General features: G+C 34.4%; 4 protein-coding genes and 6 pseudogenes across 10 annotated transcripts, besides 1 other annotated feature; 6 read left to right on the top strand and 4 right to left on the bottom strand.

Annotated features, from left to right (window-relative positions):
• Positions 1–517: 517 nt before the first annotated feature.
• TVAGG3_0971250 (protein kinase protein) lies at positions 518–2,851 on the bottom strand (the record flags this gene model as incomplete). Its single annotated transcript, XM_001330053.1, has 1 exon — positions 1,364–2,851. The coding sequence occupies one exon, from the start codon at positions 2,849–2,851 to the stop codon at positions 1,364–1,366; it is 1,488 nt and encodes a 495-aa protein (XP_001330088.1).
• A 64-nt stretch (positions 2,852–2,915) lies between these two features.
• Positions 2,916–18,277: part of a mobile genetic element that runs on past the window's edge.
• On the top strand, positions 4,525–4,767 carry TVAGG3_0971240 (serine threonine-protein phosphatase family; the record flags this gene model as incomplete). Its single annotated transcript, XM_051253689.1, has 1 exon — positions 4,525–4,767. The coding sequence occupies one exon, from the start codon at positions 4,525–4,527 to the stop codon at positions 4,765–4,767; it is 243 nt and encodes an 80-aa protein (XP_051079263.1).
• On the top strand, positions 5,638–6,660 carry TVAGG3_0971230 (annotated as a pseudogene). The gene has a single exon. A coding segment is annotated over exon 1 (1,023 nt).
• Positions 7,197–7,762, bottom strand: TVAGG3_0971220 (annotated as a pseudogene). Its single transcript has one exon. A coding segment is annotated over exon 1 (566 nt).
• TVAGG3_0971210 lies at positions 9,089–10,150 on the top strand (annotated as a pseudogene). The gene has a single exon. A coding segment is annotated over exon 1 (1,062 nt).
• On the bottom strand, positions 12,676–13,056 carry TVAGG3_0971200 (uncharacterized protein; the record flags this gene model as incomplete). The annotated part of the gene is made up of 1 exon (XM_051253688.1): positions 12,676–13,056. One exon carries the CDS (start codon positions 13,054–13,056, stop codon positions 12,676–12,678), a length of 381 nt encoding a protein of 126 aa, XP_051079262.1.
• On the top strand, positions 13,531–14,445 carry TVAGG3_0971190 (organellar and viral DNA polymerase type B; the record flags this gene model as incomplete). The annotated part of the gene is made up of 1 exon (XM_001297206.1): positions 13,531–14,445. One exon carries the CDS (start codon positions 13,531–13,533, stop codon positions 14,443–14,445), a length of 915 nt encoding a protein of 304 aa, XP_001297207.1.
• TVAGG3_0971180 lies at positions 15,232–15,785 on the top strand (annotated as a pseudogene). The gene has a single exon. A coding segment is annotated over exon 1 (554 nt).
• TVAGG3_0971170 lies at positions 16,046–16,741 on the top strand (annotated as a pseudogene). The gene has a single exon. A coding segment is annotated over exon 1 (696 nt).
• TVAGG3_0971160 lies at positions 17,254–17,703 on the bottom strand (annotated as a pseudogene). The gene has a single exon. A coding segment is annotated over exon 1 (450 nt).

Raw genomic sequence — 18,277 nt, 5'->3', positions numbered from 1 at the left:
CAGAGGAAACTTTCATATCGAATGTTGCCTCTGTCGAGATGTATGTGACAGGCAAAGTGCAATCACCTATCAATATTGCACTTTGCCTGTCAAAAGTTCTTCGCATCTCTTGAGGTGTGAGGAAGTTTCTCGACAGAGGAAACTTTCATATCGAATGTTGCCTCTGTCGAGATGTATGTGACAGGCAAAGTGCAATCACCTATCAATATTGCACTTTGCCTGTCAAAAGTTCTTCGCATCTCTTGAGGTGTGAGGAAGTTTCTCGACAGAGGAAACTTTCATATCGAATGTTGCCTCTCTTGAGATCAATATTCCTGTATTCATACATTATTCCTGTATATTATACATTATTCCTGTCAAAAATGACTTCAATCTATATTAGATTTATATAACCGCGCATCCGCTCCATATCAATATGATTCTACATACGCGATTCTATATTCATATCTATATAAAAATGTTATATAAATTAAAAATAACATAACATGTTTAAAAAAAAATATAATCATAACAAGTTGTTTGATAGTATTTCAGCGAGTTGTGCTGAATTATCCGATATATTTGCGCTCTTTAATGTGTTAATAACTCCTGATGAAATAACAGAAGACTTTGCTTGTTGGTCGAGTGCACAAATAAGAGAAAGGAAAGAAAGAGATGGTTTCTGGAGATAATTCGTGTTCAATGAGTCTTTTGCAATTTTAATAAAATCTAAACAATCTTTCGTGAAAGATAAACGTAAAATCCGATCTAATATAGCAAAAACTGAATAGAGGTTCTCGGAATCATCGGAATATGTCAATAACTTTTTAACGAAATCAAATTTTTGTAATTCAACAACAAAATCTTTGGAGATTCCGATGAATTTAAGGAATTCCTTAACAATTACAAGTGTTTCTCTGGTTTTATCTTCTAAAGCTTTAGAAATAACTGAAGGAAGATTTTCAATCTGCAAAATCTCTTGTTTGTACTGTTTTGAAGTAGCACAGCATGCCAGTATCTTAATTGTGTCAATACTGGATACGCAGTTTGACCATTTGCCATATGTTTTTATAATTATCGAATTATGAGCGCCAGAAATCTTAAGCAATGCGATCTTAACAAGTTCGTGGTCAGGCTTAGCCAGTGCTTCAATCAATTCTGTACTTACTCGTCGTGGAACAGTGTTTGACAGCAAATTTAAAACGTAAACACGATTTTCATTGGATAAATCCTTAGATAATGAAGATGGATCTATATCTAATGTTTCTGGACGTATTGCGGCAAGTTCCAAGTAAATTTCTTTTTTGTTGTCACTTTTTTCCAAAAATTTGACAAAATTTTTTGAAATTTTTTCAATTCTTGAATCTCTAAAGATTGAAGAGTTTTAAAGGATCTGTCTTAATATTCTAATGTACAATAAAGAGTATTTTGTATTCATGAATGTTTCTGATCGATTCATAAGCTCGTTTGCGAAAAACCACTTCGTTTTCTCCAAAGAATCGAAATGTAAAGAAACAATTTTGGATAAACGGAGTACTTTCAAGGGATCTGACTCCGAAAACGCAAATATGGCCTCAATGATGTCTTCTGTAACTGTTCTTGGATAAATCTCTATGACTGGCTCCAAAATTGAAAAAGATATTTTATAATAATCTGAATTAAACGGTAAAATGTCGATAATCCCTGAATTTGCAAAGGCCTTTGTATTCTTAGTATTAGTAGTGATCATTTTGAGGATAATTATCAGTAGATCTTTCAAAATTGGAATTTCATTTTTGGTATTTTTCAAAAAATATCGAACTGCTTCAAAGAAATTGGGTATTTGCTTTAAAGGTAATGTTTTGGCGCAGATCTCAATTGAATCTTTGTCTCCAAACTCGATTATTGAAATATAATTTATTATATCTTCTTCGTTTTGATCATTAACGATATCTTTGCTATATCTGTATGCTATAGAGTTACTGTATTTATCTGACATCGATGAAAACTCTGAAATTAATTTATCAACTTCATTAAAGTCAGTTTGATCGAATCCGACCTTGTGATCAGCAAATAATTGATATATACTGTCGAATGATGGTCTGAAATCTGGATTTTGCGACCAACATAAATTTATTAGAAATTTTAATTTTTCTGGAGCAGAATCTGGTATTTTTGGTCTCTTTTTCTCTATGCAGACTGCATTCATGATTTGTAATGACGTCATTCCGTTAAATGGTATTTTTGAAGTTAATAATTCGTATAATAAAATTCCGTAAGAATAAACGTCAACTTTGTTTGTATACGGTTTAGATTCGAACAATTCTGGTGCCATCAAGTGTGGTGTTCCTGTATTTTGGTCAATAATTGATGAATCTGTGTCAAAATGAGATAATCCGAAATCACAAATTTTCGGATATGTTTTTGAGTCTAAAAGTACGTTAAGAGACTTTAAATCTCTATGTATTATGCCACGAGAATGAAGATGAGCCATACCTGCAGCTACACCAAGAGCAATTATTGTTTTTTGGGTACCTGTAAGTTTTTTTGAAGAATCAGTTGAATGTAATGCTTCATATACGCTTCCATTTGGAATAAATCGTGTGATTATTGTATACGGATGTTTAGTTGTAAATCCAACAAATGGAACAACAAAAAAATTGTTAGAAAGTGACATTACTTTGATTTCTTGCTTATACTCTTTTATAGTTTTATCATTAAATGCTTCAACGTTGAGTTCTTTGAGTGCACATGAAATTTGATTTGTTTTATTTCTTGCAAAGTATACTTTTCCATGTCCACCTTCAGCGATAATCTTTTCTACACTGAAATCTTCGCGTTGAATTACATAATCTCTGAGTTCTTCGCTTAAAGAATTCAGCTCATCTTCCATTCAATTTTATGAAGAAGATTTTATAGATAAATATGATATTTTGGATCATGTAATTCTGAAACATAAAAAAAAAAAAAAAAAAAAAAGGTAATGGGGCCTCCAGGCACTTCGTGCCCTCTAGCCCTGAAGATGTTTAGTATAACTTTGTCCGGACAAGTAAGGGTCTATCGTCGCTACAGGAAAAGTTACAGGCGTTCCAAGGAAGTATACTTTGAGAAGCCTTCTTCTGGGTCGAAAACATTATATAATGTGTCGCTTTTCACAAATTATATATGTTTTTCATGTTTTGTCACTTTTCTGTCACTTTCAGGAAAAAACATTTTTTATTATTATATATAAATGAATTTTACAAAACCACCGTTACCGTTCTTTGGAAATAAGAGTAGATGTAAAGATATTCTATTGAGGAACTTAAGAAACTACCGAATGGTCTAACATTTGTAGATTTGTTCGGTGGAAGTTTCTATATATCCCATTTATGTCATACCGTATTTCCTGACTCAAAGATTATATGCAATGACTTCGACAACTATATGAACCGTCTCAAACATATTCCAGACACAAACAATATATTGAAAGAGTTAAAAGAAAAGATACCTATAGGTAAGATGGAACGTATACCATTAGATAGAAAAATATTGTGAGAGAGGTTTTGAAAAAAGCAGAATATATAGACTGGGATAGTATATCTGCTAGACTATTATATAGTGTGCTATAAGAGTTCATGACATTGAAACACTTATGTCAAAAGTTTTATATCTTAACTATACAAATGTTTTCAAAGAGGACATAGAAAAATATATTGAGGGTATAGAGTTTGTGAGATGTCATTGGACAGAGTTTATGAAAAATATAAAGACAAGGAAAATGTTTTCTTTATAGTGGACCCGCCGTTCTATAACACATGGGATTTTCAATACCAAGTAGACTGGACTTTGAGAGACTCTTTAGAAACTTTAGACGTTATACATAACCATCCATGCTTTTACTTTACATCCGATAAAAGTGGTTTGGAAACCGTTATGAGATGGTTAGAGGACATACATGACTATGAGTTTAGATATGACAAGATAGAATATGAGAGAGGTCCTATAAACCGGAGAAAGTGTCATAACAAAGAAATTTTACTAGTAAGTAAATGTGGTTTGAAATAGGACTACTTGTTTTAGGTTTTTTCCATTGTGTCATTTATTTATTTGACGTGGCAGAAAAGTACAGAGAATATAAAGATGAACCAATGCCTGCAAATGTTCAGCATATGTACTCGTAAGAGATATTTTTATCTAATATTAAATGGACGCACAGAACTTAGCGAATGCACAGCAACCTGGACAACCAAACCCAGAGAATATTCCAAATGAAGTTAGAATACAAACTGCAATGGCAAACTATGGTCAAGTGCCAACAGATGTACAAATGCAAACTGCCATGTCAAATGACGCTGCGTTAGGTTTGCCACCATGGTATGCAAATATGAGATGGAAAGAGTTTTATACAAACCCTGAAGTGGGATATAAACAACTTTATGCAGATGACGCGAACACAGGAGTTGACCCAGAATATGTTTTCTACCAGAGGAGAAACAGAATGTATGAGCTCCAGTTAAAAATGCTATGGAACTCAACAGGAAACGTAAGAGACTAGGCGGACATTAGATTTTTACATATAGTAAAATGGGTTTCTTCAGTAGTATTGGAAACTTCTTCAGAAGAGTTGGAAGAGGTATATGGAATGGAATAAAAACCGTAGGAAGAGGAATTTGGAACGGAGTCAAAAATATTGGTAAAAGAGTAGGTCAGTTTGTTGGTATTATACCTAAAGACCCTGAACCAGAAGAACAAGCTCCTGTTATACAACAGCCTGAACCTGCACCACAGTCTAGTTGGCAACCAAATCCAACACCTCAACCGTATTAAAAAATTATTTTTTACCGTTCGATAGTAGTTGTATATGAAACTAAGTTCTAAGTAAAACGCATGGTATAATGGAACTATTCTCTTCTTCCATCTGTTGTAAACCATACTTGAAAGTCTGAAATACTTCCACTTGGTGGTTCATATAGCTTTGTAGGTTTTTCGTAAAAGTCATTTGCCAAGCATAAAAAAGAGTTTTGCGCACCAGAAAATGAAGCATGAACGATAATAGCATCTGAGTCGAAAACATTTTCATATGTTCCATTAGGGTTTTCGACTTCATAAAAGTCCGGGTGTACTGGATATTCTGCAGGCTGATTTAACATCCTCAGAAATCTATACCATGCCAAATTGTTATATTTTGTAGAAATATAAACGTTTTCTCCAAGGTCTTCTATTCTATTGATTTTAACAGTTGCATTTTTCCTGTCATATATAATATCGAGATGGTACTCTCCTTCGTCAATGTTATACTGCTTTGCATATTCGATATAGATGTCGTTTATTTTTTCTTGAAAAGCTTGAAGAGTTGTTTCTAAGTTTTACAAGCAAATTCACTTGTAAAAGTTTTCCCTGTTCAAATTTCTCATACATACGTTTTTCTTTGTTATAGTATCGAACTTCAAAACCGACCGTAAATGGGAAACCATGTATGGCTTCTGAAATGAACTTCATTCTACGAAAGCCAATAGCTTTTGTGACAGATGGGTCTCTTAACCATCTTAACGGGTAGTCAAAACGATAGCCTTCATGCTTTACGGTCTCTGTCTCAAACTTTTGACCGACATTCGTAAAAAGTTCATCTAATGGTTTAGTTGTAGCAACTCTTGAATTTTCTTTTTCTATTGAAAGCATATTTTATCTAGAATAAAAATGTCAAATGAAACAGCGTCTATGAGAGAAATACAACACAACCGACAACTCATTATACAAGCTCTAAATAAGAACACAACAAACTTTTCAAACTATTCTAAGATATCTGAGTCATTGAAAGAAGGAAACTTAAAACTGACATTAAACCCAATGACAGATGAGTTTCTGTTTCAAGACAATAAGAACCATACTGTTTGTATAAATCCAACAAAAGGAACTTTAAACGAGAAACCTATAAAAGAACTTCTTTTGAAAGCAGATGTTGACAACAAAGCAGACAAAACATATGTCATTGAAAAAGTTCAAGAAGAACATGACAGAGCAGATGCAACATATGCAACAAAAGAACATACTCATCCTGAACTAGCAGACAAAACATATGTTGACAATAAAATGTCAAGTGAAGTGACAAGAGCTGAAAACGAATATTCTAAAAAGACTCATACACATACCATTGCAAATATTACAAACTTACAAGAAACCTTAAACAGGAAAAGTGCCGTTGGACATACACATACATCTTCTGAAATAACAGACTTAAACGTTAGCCTTGAAAAGAAAGCAGATAAGAACCATACACATACAAGTTTTACAACTGTTGCTATAGAAAGTATTGAAGGAACGGTTGAAGAAACTGGTGGGATGTATTATATTGGAAACCTCCTAACTTTCCACAAGGTTTAACATCGGATGACGACATAACGACGATGAGAAACATTAGATGTAAAGATGTTTATGTCATGAAGGATGAACATAATATTAAATTCACTGCTCAAGATTTATATGACAAGAAAGCAGACAAAACAGAGCTTCAAACATTAAAGACAGAAATACTTCAAACATTATATCCTATAGGCTCTATTTATACGTCAATGAACTCTACCAGACCAGAAACAGTTCTGGGTTTTGGAACTTGGACTCAAATAGTCGACAGGTTTTTGTATTGTGCAAACTCTTCAAAGGAAACAGGTGGAAGTAAAACGATTTCAGGTGAAAATTTACCTGCGCACAGTCACTACATAGATTTAAGTACATCTCAAGCAGGTTGGCATAAGCATAGATATTGGGATTGGTCAGCAATGACAAAAGGTAAAGGATATGATGTTAAAGACAACGTTAAGTTTGCTATAAATTGTTACTGGAGTAACACTGAGGGAGGAGGAAACCATACACATCGCGTTTCGGGATATACGCAAACAACGGGACAAAGTAAAGACTACATGCCACCTTACATGACAGTTTACGCATGGTATAGAATTGCTTAGTCGTCATGTTCCACTTCTTTAGCATATTCGTCAGGAGTTGTCTTATATTGGTTAGGAACTGTCTTTGAAAGTATACCACCTTGAACTTTGACAAGTTTGAAACGAGGTCTGACAATAGTAGTTTTATCTTCTGCTTGCAGTGTGTACATTTGCCATGTTTGCCTAAAACTTCATAATATTCTCTTGTATACTTTCTTCTATTTTTACGAACACGAATGTGAGTACCTGTCGGGTTCCCATTGTTGTCATAGTCAATAGTATTTTCATATGGGTCGCGTTTAGGTATTTCTATTTTTACTTTGTCACCTTTCTGAAGTTTGAAGCCCGGCATTCTTTCTTGTTGTCTCTTTTGACTAAATTATTAAATATATAGTCTTTCTCTAAGTCAGGGTTGTTTTTCATTTCTTCGGGGGAATGGTTTCCCAAACCTTTTTGTTTACGGCTATTGTAAATATTTAAAACTTGTCTCATCTTTGCCATGGAGAAGTGTCTATATTTGTCGTCATATGACATTTCATTTGCTTCACCACCTTGTGGTTGGTTTAAGTCTCTTAACATTTTTATACAACCGTCAATGACACCAAGAGCAGAATGGTTTTGGTCGACAATGAAATATTGGTTTACATTTTTTGAACGCAGATAGTTTTTTACATCGTCTGATTTGAAAGAACTTTCACAGTCAGATGTTAGTTTTGTTGGATGGTATTTGTCAACGAATATTGTCAAAGCTGCTAAGATATCTAAAATATTTTTGGACCATAATGGTATGGCTTCACAGTATCTTGTGTTTTGACCAACAAATATTAGCCAGTATGGTGGTCCATCTGTTCTAACTCTCGGAATGTTTTCCAAGAATCCATAAACCAAGCATTTGGTGTTGAACTAAAGATTTTTATCATGAGTGCTTTTTTTGTTGCCTTAGAAACATAGGGTCCTTGTTTGGATTCGTCATTTTTTAACCCATAAGAAATGGGTTTATTTGGCGCGTTAGCAGGAGTTGCATCTAGATTTTTGCCCGCAGTGGGAACAATAGCAGAGGTGTATTTGGAGTTGGAAGGAAGATTTTGAGTACATTAGGTATACTTAAAGAGAAAGCACAACCTATTATACAAACTGTACAGAAAGGTTGGGATGTAGCACGAGATGCAACAAATCTTATTCCAAATCCTGAAACAAGAGGAAAAGTTCAAGGATGGATGGACAATGTAGGAAGACAAGCAGGAAACTATTATAACAAAGCAAATGACTACTATAACCAAGCAGGAACTATATGGACCAAGGTGAAAGATTCTTTAACAGAGGATATAACCATGCACAACAGTGGGTAAACAATAACCAACCTCAACCGCCTCAAACGTGGGGAATGTAAAGTTTTTTACTGAGATGAAATGAACAATACAGCATTGAGACAAATGGGTTCAAATGGATTTGTCGACTTCCAGCAGTTACACAACGTGTTTGTCAAGTTCTTCCTATACCTCAGGAAGTTTTAGACCGACTTAAAAAACAACAACAACCAGTTGAAAACAAACCAAACTAAAATTTTTACTGAGATGAAATGACCGAAGAAGTTGAAACGGTAGATTTGACACCACAAACAAAAAGTTCAGAACCATTGTCAAAACCTGTCAAAGAACTTACAGATGAAGAGAAAAATTCAATAATAGAAAGTGCCAGGTCTGGAAATACAAACCCTAACTACAAAGTCACTTTTCATAAAAATGGAACGGCAAGTATCTCAAAAAAGAAACAGACTCTCACAAATAAAATATTGAAGTCTGAAGGAGCTTTCGAGACAACAGATGGAAAAGTTTACTTCACTGACCAACAGTTCATTATAGAACATCTCATTGACTTAGAGTCGAAATATTCTAAACTTTACAACAAACACAAAAGTTGAAAGGAAACACAAAAACAAATGGCATATGATATTTATGAAGATGTTGACGACACAACTGTTCCTGCAAGTGAAGTAAAGTCAGAGAACCGAAAAGTGACGAAAAACCGATAGAAGAAGAAAAACCAAAAACTGAAGATAAACCAAAACCAAAGTTTAGTTTGGAAACTAAACCAAGTCAACCTTCATTAGCTGGTATGGGTTGGCGTCAAAGACTTATGGCAGCAGGCGGTTATGTAAAGTAAAGAAAAAAATATTTTTTTATTTTATAAAAATGCCCCCATATAGAATGGATAGAAAATCTGCTAGAATAAAAGCAGAGTTGCAAAGATATGGTTGGAGAGTTTCGAAGAAGTTTAAATATAGGAAGGGAAGACCCATAAAAGTCTATGACAAATTGTCTGGTCTTCGCTACGAAATGGATTTGGAAACAGCACGTGCAAATTATCCAAACAGACTAGAGAGGTTAGAAGAAGAACGTCTTATGGACATGCCTTTCGATGTTAGTGAACCTCAAGTTGAAGGACACGACGGCTTTGCCAATTCTACTGGAAACATGACGAACAATTGCATCCTTTGAGAAGGAAAAAAGGAAAAGTGAAGACGCACATGCTCCCATGGAAAGAACAAGATATGCATATGAGAAGTACCGTGAAGTTAGAAGTCAAATTACATCTGGTCGAACCTTTACAGTAAACTTTGACGAAGGAAAGAACAAAGAAGGCTTCATGGGTGTACTTGCTGCAATTCATGACGGAAATAAGAAAGGACACAATCTCAGATTGACCATAACAGATTTGGATGGTCACATTTACTATGCATATGGCAATGTCACAACAGCTGCAATGCTTCTTGACGCTTTCAAGACTACAAAGAGAGAACAAATGGTTGACTCCGACTCAGACATTTTGAATGCAATTGAAGGAATTGCAAGTGTCAAGTTCGAATGGTACCAACCTAACCCTCAAGCAGTCAGACAACATGCTGGATACTTCCCGTTCAGAAATAAGTCTGACATTGACTTGACAAGGTATGGAATTTACAATTCAATTGAAACAATTGTCAATGAACCTTGCATTCTTACATGTCTCAGGAACTCTGGTCTTGTTACAGATGAGAAAATGAAGTATCTTGAGTCATGTGTGAAGACAAGGTACATTCTCAGAGGTCAATTGGCAAAAATTACACCGTTGGCAAATGTCAATATCCGAGTCAACATACCTACAGCTAAAGGTTCTTCACATGACGACTATGTTGTTGACTTCAAATTGCCATGGTTGAAGATTGTAATTGTCCACAACCACTTCATGTTGAACGAAAGTCTTACAAACCCATTGTTCGGAAAAGGCAAGTGCAACATTGTCAGAGCTGTAAACATTCTTTTCGAGAAAGTTTGTTGGAACCAATTCCAGATGACAAGCTGACAGAAACTTTTGTACCAAAAGACGAAACAAACTTTTCATTGTTAGCAAGACCAAAAGTTGTTCCAGACAAAGTTCTAGTACAAAAGAAGTACACAATTCCACAAGGGGTTGGTATGTTCGGATACCAACCTGAACCAGAAGAACTTCCAATGAGGTTGCAAGAACTTCAAGATGCTATAAACAAACTTCCATTGAGACATCCAATTGACGTCAAATTGTATTGGAGAGCATCTGAGTTAGGTCAGAAGGTTTTATATGAAACAGGTTGCTTCGACGATGTTTATGAGATAACAGGAGAAGTTTCTCAGAAGATAAGAGACTCACTTGAATTTCCACAAACTGGACCAATTGGTTGCGACAAGTTCGACTCAAACGAAAAGATATACTATGTCGACCTTAACGCTGCATACATGAGGTTTGTCCAATATATTCCGACTGGAATTCCAAACGAAGATGGTGAGTTCCCGGAAGGAACTATACAGTTGGAAAAGTCATACAACAACTGTATGATATTAGGAAAGCTTCAAACCCCAAACTTGCAATGACACTCAAATTGCTTATGAATTCGACATGGGGATATTCCATTAAGAAACCTCAAAAGATGAAGAGTAAACATTATGAGAAGGTCGACAACTTTGTTGAAAGGTTTTCTCCTTTTGTTTTGAAGTACGAGTTCACTCAAGTCAAAGTGGCTTAGTAACCACATTAAAACCTATTGTCGAACATTGGTTTACCCTCAGTTCGCAAAGGCAGTCCTTGACAATACAACAAATTCTTCTCGGAAGTCAAATCCAAAGTGAAGGTTTACTATGAGAACATTGACGCACTCATGACGAACGAAGAAGGGTACAACAAACTCATTGAAATGGGAATGGTCGGTGAAAAGATGGGCTGTTTTAAGCTAGATAAGGTATTTTCCGAAGTTCATGTAATATCGAAAAGGAAATATTGGGGCATACTTGAAGACGGCACAGAAATAAAACATTGCATGAAGTAAAAAATTGCATGAAGTAAAAACGTTTTTTAAACCATATATTTTTACATATATTAAATGCTTCAGGTTGAAAAACAAAGAACAAAAGTAGTAGATACAAAACCGTTAGACTATATCTATACAAATGCTGGTAGGACTATTTTCAGATGAAGAAATTTCATCCCGAGCATACAGGTTTGACTATCCAATTCGTTGGCTTCAAGTCCTTCAGATGCAAAGGCAATAGGATTTAGAAGAGTTTTGTTTTCAAATAGAACTAACGCGTTTATGTTCGCAGTATATTTTCATGGGCAGTATAAAGGTTCTGATGGTCTTATAGACAAATTTGATGAAATGAGAATCTTTACAGTTCGTTCAGACGAAAGTCTTGAGAAAACTCTAAATGACTTTCAAACTCAAATGAACAATATTATTGGGAATTTCAAGAAAAATACGACTCTTTACTAAATGGAAACATACTATCTGAAACTAGAATATGACAAGATGAACTCCACCGTTTCATTTCAAAAGATTGAAATTAACCCTCCAAGAGATACAGAGTTTTTATTTTGGAAAGTAGACAAACGTTTTGGGCACAATTTCTTCGGTTACTAAACCAGAACGAACCATTACCACCAGATGGTCCATTTAAATTTATACTTCCACCAGCAGATTTGACAGTTTATAGAAACGTGTTTGACCCTCAAAATGTTATGTGCCATGCAAGTTTCAGTTCAAGCAACAATAGTTTTCTATGTATCGGTAAGGACTTTATGACTTTGCTTCTAAATTCTACGAACACCTAGTAACATTTCTCTGACTTTCAAGTTTGGTTCACAACAAATGGTGTGCAACATATTGTTCCATTGTACTATGACTTTTATCTCGAATTGTCTTTCATATATAACTACGGAAAAGTGCTGAAAAAGTATTGAAAAATATATTTTAGGTGAAGTGGTGAGATCTAACACGTTTTCTCACCTCTTTTCTCACCCGTTGAATTTTCATGAATTTCCTTAAGATAGAAAAAAAGTGAGTTAAAATGAGATGTTTACTGAAGGGGTCACCATGTCACTCGGTCACTCGGTCAACTAACATCTTTTTGAAAATGGTGACAACATGACATTTTGACAACAGTCGGGAAAATGTCAAGACTTCTTCATCGTAACGAGTGTAAATGAACCAAAAATATATTTTAGGTGAAGAGGTTAGATCTAACCTAATTTTTCACCTCTTTTCTAACATCGTAGAAAACTCATGAAATTTGGTCATTTTTCACCAAAAATATATTTTATGTTAGCATGTTAGATCTAACCTCATTTCTAACCTCATTTCTAACATCGTAGAAAACTCATGAAATTTGGTCATTTTTCAATAAAAATATATTTTAGGTGAAGAGGTGAGATCTCACCTGTTTTTTCACCTCTTTTCTCACCCGTTGAATTTTCATGAATTTCCTTAAGATAGAAAAAAAGTGAGTTAAAATGAGATGTTTACTGAAGGGGTCACCATGTCACCTTCTGTAGTTATGTAGAATGGTTGACCAGAGAAGTGTAAGAGTGCTCGGAGAATTTGTATAATTCGTGGAATTGGACTCTCTCTGTTTGGTATTTTTATCCAAGGACGTTTGTTTAGGAACTTTATAATGGCTTCCTTCTTTGCTTGCTTTATGTCGTCGTAGGCTGTCCCGTCTGGTATTTGAATTGGAATTCCAGTCGAAGTCTCGAGATTCAAGGCACCTCTTCCAGACAACCAGAAGCCGAGGGACTTGTTGGCTTTGTCCTTGCCCAAGTACTGCTTAACAACTTCATTTATCTCTATAAGGTAAATTGCCTCATCTAATGGCTCGATGTTGTCCATTGTTCTGTTTCAGAACTAGTCTTGTACTGTTTCAGAACAATATTTGTACTGTTTCAGAACAATATTTGTACTGTTTCAGAACAAGTATTGTTCTGATTCAGAACAAATTTCCCGTAAAAGCTCTCAATTTGTGAGAAAAATTTTCTGTTTCAGAACAATATTTGTTCTGATTCAGAACAATATTTGTTCTGTTTCAGAACAATATTTGTACTGTTTCAGAACAATATTTGTACTGTTTCAGAACAATATTTGTACTGTTTCAGAACAATATTTGTACTGTTTCAGAACAATATTTGTACTGTTTCAAGACAATGTCCGACGTACCACCAAAAAATATATTTTATGTTAGCATGTTAGATTTCACCTCTTTTCTCACCTCTTTTTTCACCCGTTGAATTTTCATGAATTTCCTTAAGATAGAAAAAATAAAGTTAGTTTTTTTAAAAAAATATTTTTTATTTTTATTGTAAGAACATGTTAGCAACAACTTCACCAAACTCTTTAGTCATGAACCCAACTTCAATGTTAGTAGAAATGAAAAGCTTCATTCCTTCTTCATATACTTTCGAAACAGAAATCCAGAAGATAAAGCAAGAACTTCTCCAAGGAGATTTAGATTGCACTGCAAAAGATGAAACAAATGAACAGTATCTTTACGAAATGCAGGATATTATTGACCATCTACCTAAACTTCCTGAAATCCAACAACAAAAGCTCACTATTCCTGAATTCGATGAAATAGAAGTCAAAGCAACTGACTCAGTAGAAATAAAGAAGTTCATACGAAAGGTAAACTATGAGTTTCTTGGATTTCATTGCAACCACAAAGTCATGGACAAAGACTGCGATATGGTATATAAGAACATCTCTGACATATATAAATCTGAAGAATTTAAGACCTACGACAACTTTGTTTCGTTAGTTGCTGAATGTGTATGGCAGATAAGAGATAAAGATAGAAGATGTAAAATATGGAATGAACAAATAAGACCCGCTATGTTTGAGTTAAAGAAAACCATTGACGCTATAGTTGTACTTGCAGGACAAATTTCAATGTACAATGCTAAAATGAACCCACAATGTTCTAAATGTAAAGCAGCAATGAGGAAATATAACTACTCCGTCAAAGAGATAGAACGTATGCGAAACGACTATGCTGACTTAAAGAAAGAAGTAGAGAAACCAGCAGAAGATAAAATGGACATGTTGACATTTCTGAACAAAAACTATCCAACAGCAGAAGATTTCCTTCTATCTGACGTCAAGAAGAAATATAAAGAAACATTCGGCATAGTGAAAACTTTTGACATACTGACAGAAGAAATCGAAGCTACAAAACTGTTTAGAATTTCAAATATACATCGTACAATTCATGTAAAACGCTTGTGAAAAAAACAGGTGAGAAAAGAGGTGAGAAAACAGGTGAGATCTCACCTCTTCACCTAAAATATATTTTTGGTTCATTTACGCTCATGTTTGACAAAACATTTACACTCATTTCGATGAAATCATGACAAAACATATACGAAGAAGTTTATTTCCTGGACTGTTGTCAAAATGTCATGTTGTCACCATTTTCAAAAAGATGTTAGTTGACCGAGTGACCGAGTGACCTGGTGACCCTCATGAAAATTCAAGAGGTGAAAAAAGAGGTGAGAAAAGAGGTGAGATCTCACCTCTTCACCTAAAATATATTTTTGCTGAAAAAAATGACCAAATTTCATGAATTTCCTCATATGTTTGCTACCCGAGGAAAACCGAGGATAGAGATTCCGTACGAAAATCGTAAAAAAATGACCAAATTTCATTATATAACTGTTATTTTTTTACCAAGTGAACTTTGACACTTCGTCAAAAAAATCCCTGAAATCGTGAAAAAATGACCAAATTTCATTATATAACTGTTATTTTTTTACCAAGTGAACTTTGACACTTCGTCAAAAAAATCCCTGAAATCATATCTTTTATACAAGATAGAAAATCTTACTCGCCTAAAACTCATGAAAATCGTAAAAAAATGACCAAATTTCATTATATAACTGTTATTTTTTTACCAAGTGAACTTTGACACTTCGTCAAAAAAATCCCTGAAATCATATCTTTTATACAAGATAGAAAAAATAAAGTTAGTTTTTTTAAAAAAATATTTTTTATTTTGTATGTAAGAAACAGAAAATGACAAACACTGAGTTTGAAACAGTTAGAAAGATAGACAATGACACCAAAGTGGTTCGAATAGGTGATTTAAACGTAAGATACTCAAAGAAATACAACAAATATTCTTTGTCAGACATTATATCTCCATCTGGAAAGAAAACATCCCATTGGGTTGGAATTGCTTCAACTCAGAAAATTTTGACAAGAAATCCTGAGCTTATGATATCGGTAAGATTCTATGGAACTACAGCATATCTTATAGACAAAAGTCTTATACCAATAGTTTTGTTATGGTTAGACCCAGTTGTTGGATATAACTTCATAACATATGGTTCATTCGATACTGAACGTTGCAGTGAGGGCTTACTTTACATCGTTCAGAAACCGAAGGACTTCAATACAAAAAGATATAAATAGAAGAACATATAATATAACTCAAAGATATGACAGTATAGTCAATAGAGTCAAGGTTGTGTTTGTTAACGATATGAGAGCTGCTGAAACAGAACTACTTGAAAAGTTTGAGAAAATGTATGGTGCTCCCACGAAAGGTAAAGAAACGTTTGAAGTAGATGAGATAGGTAAAGCTATAAAATTATTTGACGAAGTTTGCTGAAAAATACATGTAAAGCGTTTATTTTTGGTCTTTTGTGAAAGTCAGGAAATAACGCTAGTTTTTTATAAAATATTTTTTTTATTTTGTATGTAAGGAACAGATATGTCAACAACAGAGAACACAACAACAGTTATAGTCCATGAAGCTATAAATGAAGAATATGAGTGGGTTCAGTATAACAAACAGTTACGTCTCATTCGTTCGGTCAAAGACGATATGTACCAGATGCAAAGTATTTGAATTGCTCTTCGTTCTACAAAGCAAGCACATCATTGGTTTGAAAACCAACAGACAAAAGAACTTTTAGAAGAATTTCCTCATATGTTTGCTACCCGAGGAAAACCGCGGGTAGAGATTCCGTACGAAAAATCGCAAGAATTTGGCTCCTGGTTTGAGAGGCTGTATGTACATAGACTTCTTGTAAATGCTGTTGCAATGTGGGCTTCACCTCGTTACGCTTGTTTATATTTTCATGATGTTAGATGAAATTCATAGACAAGAACGTGTAAGAGATGGAAAACAAGCTTGAAGCAAAAGACAAAAGCCTTCAGAAAAGAAATACCACGTTCGGTACCAAAAGGAAAGGAAAAGAACTATAAGTATATGATTTATACTGAAGAGATGGAAAATGAAGAAGACAGAGATATGGTTATGTTGCATTTAGTCAGAAGAAACACAACAAAGCTTTTACGACCTTGCTAAGATTTACAAATCTGACAGAAATTGGTTCTATCGCGAAAACTTACCGATTTCAATGACACCAAATGAAGATGTGAAACAAATAGTTCAAGATACGTTACCTCAAACACACATGATATTAAAGGTTGTACAATACTTACCTTCAAAGAAGATTTGCCATTGTTAAAGGAAAAAATAACAGAGTATTTTGACAACTTCAAAACAAGTAAGTAGAGTAGATGAACCATTTATTTTTACGCTTGACTTCAGATGGCTCAGGTAGCTCTATAAGGTAAATTGTCTTGTCAAATCCTTCTGGCATTCCGAGTCCTTCCATCCGACAGGAAAAAAATTTCCCGACAACTGGAAAAAAATTTCCCAACAACTGGAAAAAAATTTCCCGACAACTGGAAAAAAATTTCCCAACAACTGGAAAAAAATTTCCCGACAACTGGAAAAAAATTTCCTTCAGACAGGAAAAAAATTTCCTGACAACTGGAAAAAATTTTCCTGTTGTTCGTCGAAAAACCATTCAAATTTCGAAAATTGAGAACTTTTTGGGTCGAACGACAGAAAAAATTTTTCCTTCCAACAGGAAAAGTTTTTCCTTTCCAACAGGAAAAGTTTCTTTCCTTCCGACAGGACACAAACGAAATGTCCGACGTACCACCAACCGAGTCCATTCCAAAGCCAGAAGAACCGACAGCCCAGCACCACAACAGACTAAGACTAAACACTTACATTTTTTACGCTTGACTTTTTACAATTTGAACTTTTTTGCGTAGATATGAATTCTGAAAGAAGTATGAGGGTCTTGTATGACTTTGTACTTCTCCCATAGTTCATGTCTGTCAAACTTACCTGCCATGGACTCTTTCATAAGTTCCATGAAAATCGTCTTCGGACAATCCGGGGAAAAGTACAATGTCAGTAAGTATTCTCTTTACATCCTTACTTAAACTCTTGGCTGTCTGTACACAAATGACAACTGAGATGTTAAAGTGTCTGAGCTTCTTAAGAATTCGACACATGTCTTGTTCTCTGTTCTTTAACAAAGGATGAGAGGCGAAGTCATCTAAGATAAGAAGACACCTATGAGGGTATGTCTTCCAATCGTAAGATTGCAATTTCTTCGAAATGTATTCTATCTCTTTCTGTTTGTTTCTGAAGTGTTTCTTCTCTAATATTCTCTGCATTTCCTCATTTGGGTCTTTAAACTTAGAATTTATATACTCATTTATAGCATTGTACTTCAAAACTCTTCTTTGGTACTTCTTTATCCAATCTAACAACTCAGAGTCTTTTATACATACTAACTTAGACTTCTTTATAATATCTTTGAACGAATTGACGGTTTGGTCAAATTGACCAGAAAGTACTACAAATAACAACTAACTCATAGAATGGGTTCTTCTCATCTAGTTCTTGTTGTTGTGCAGCCATTTTAAGATAAGTGAAAGTCTTACCCGACCCAGGTGGGCAATTAGACCTGTTATACCATTCTGGAGCAAATAAGAACTTGTCATGTATGGGTTTTATCTGCAGCATTTTCCAACTTCCTCTTGTTCTTATTTAAAAACATTCTCAAATTTCTTGTCAATGTCAGCAAACTTTTTTTTCTAACATATTTTTAGAAAAATTAAAATTTTTATCTTTTAGAAAATGTCTAGCGATTTCGCTATCTATATTCGAGACAAGCTTTTCGACAGCAAAACATCTGTCGACCATAAAATCTTACATAGTGTAAACAAGAAAAGGTGAATTTGTTCT

This window comes from Trichomonas vaginalis, chromosome I, assembly GCF_026262505.1.
Source record: "Trichomonas vaginalis G3 chromosome I, whole genome shotgun sequence".
NCBI classification, from domain to species: Eukaryota; Parabasalia; order Trichomonadida; family Trichomonadidae; genus Trichomonas; species Trichomonas vaginalis.
The sequence above is the reverse complement of the archived record's forward strand: the minus strand, read 5'-3'. Positions and strand labels throughout refer to the sequence as shown.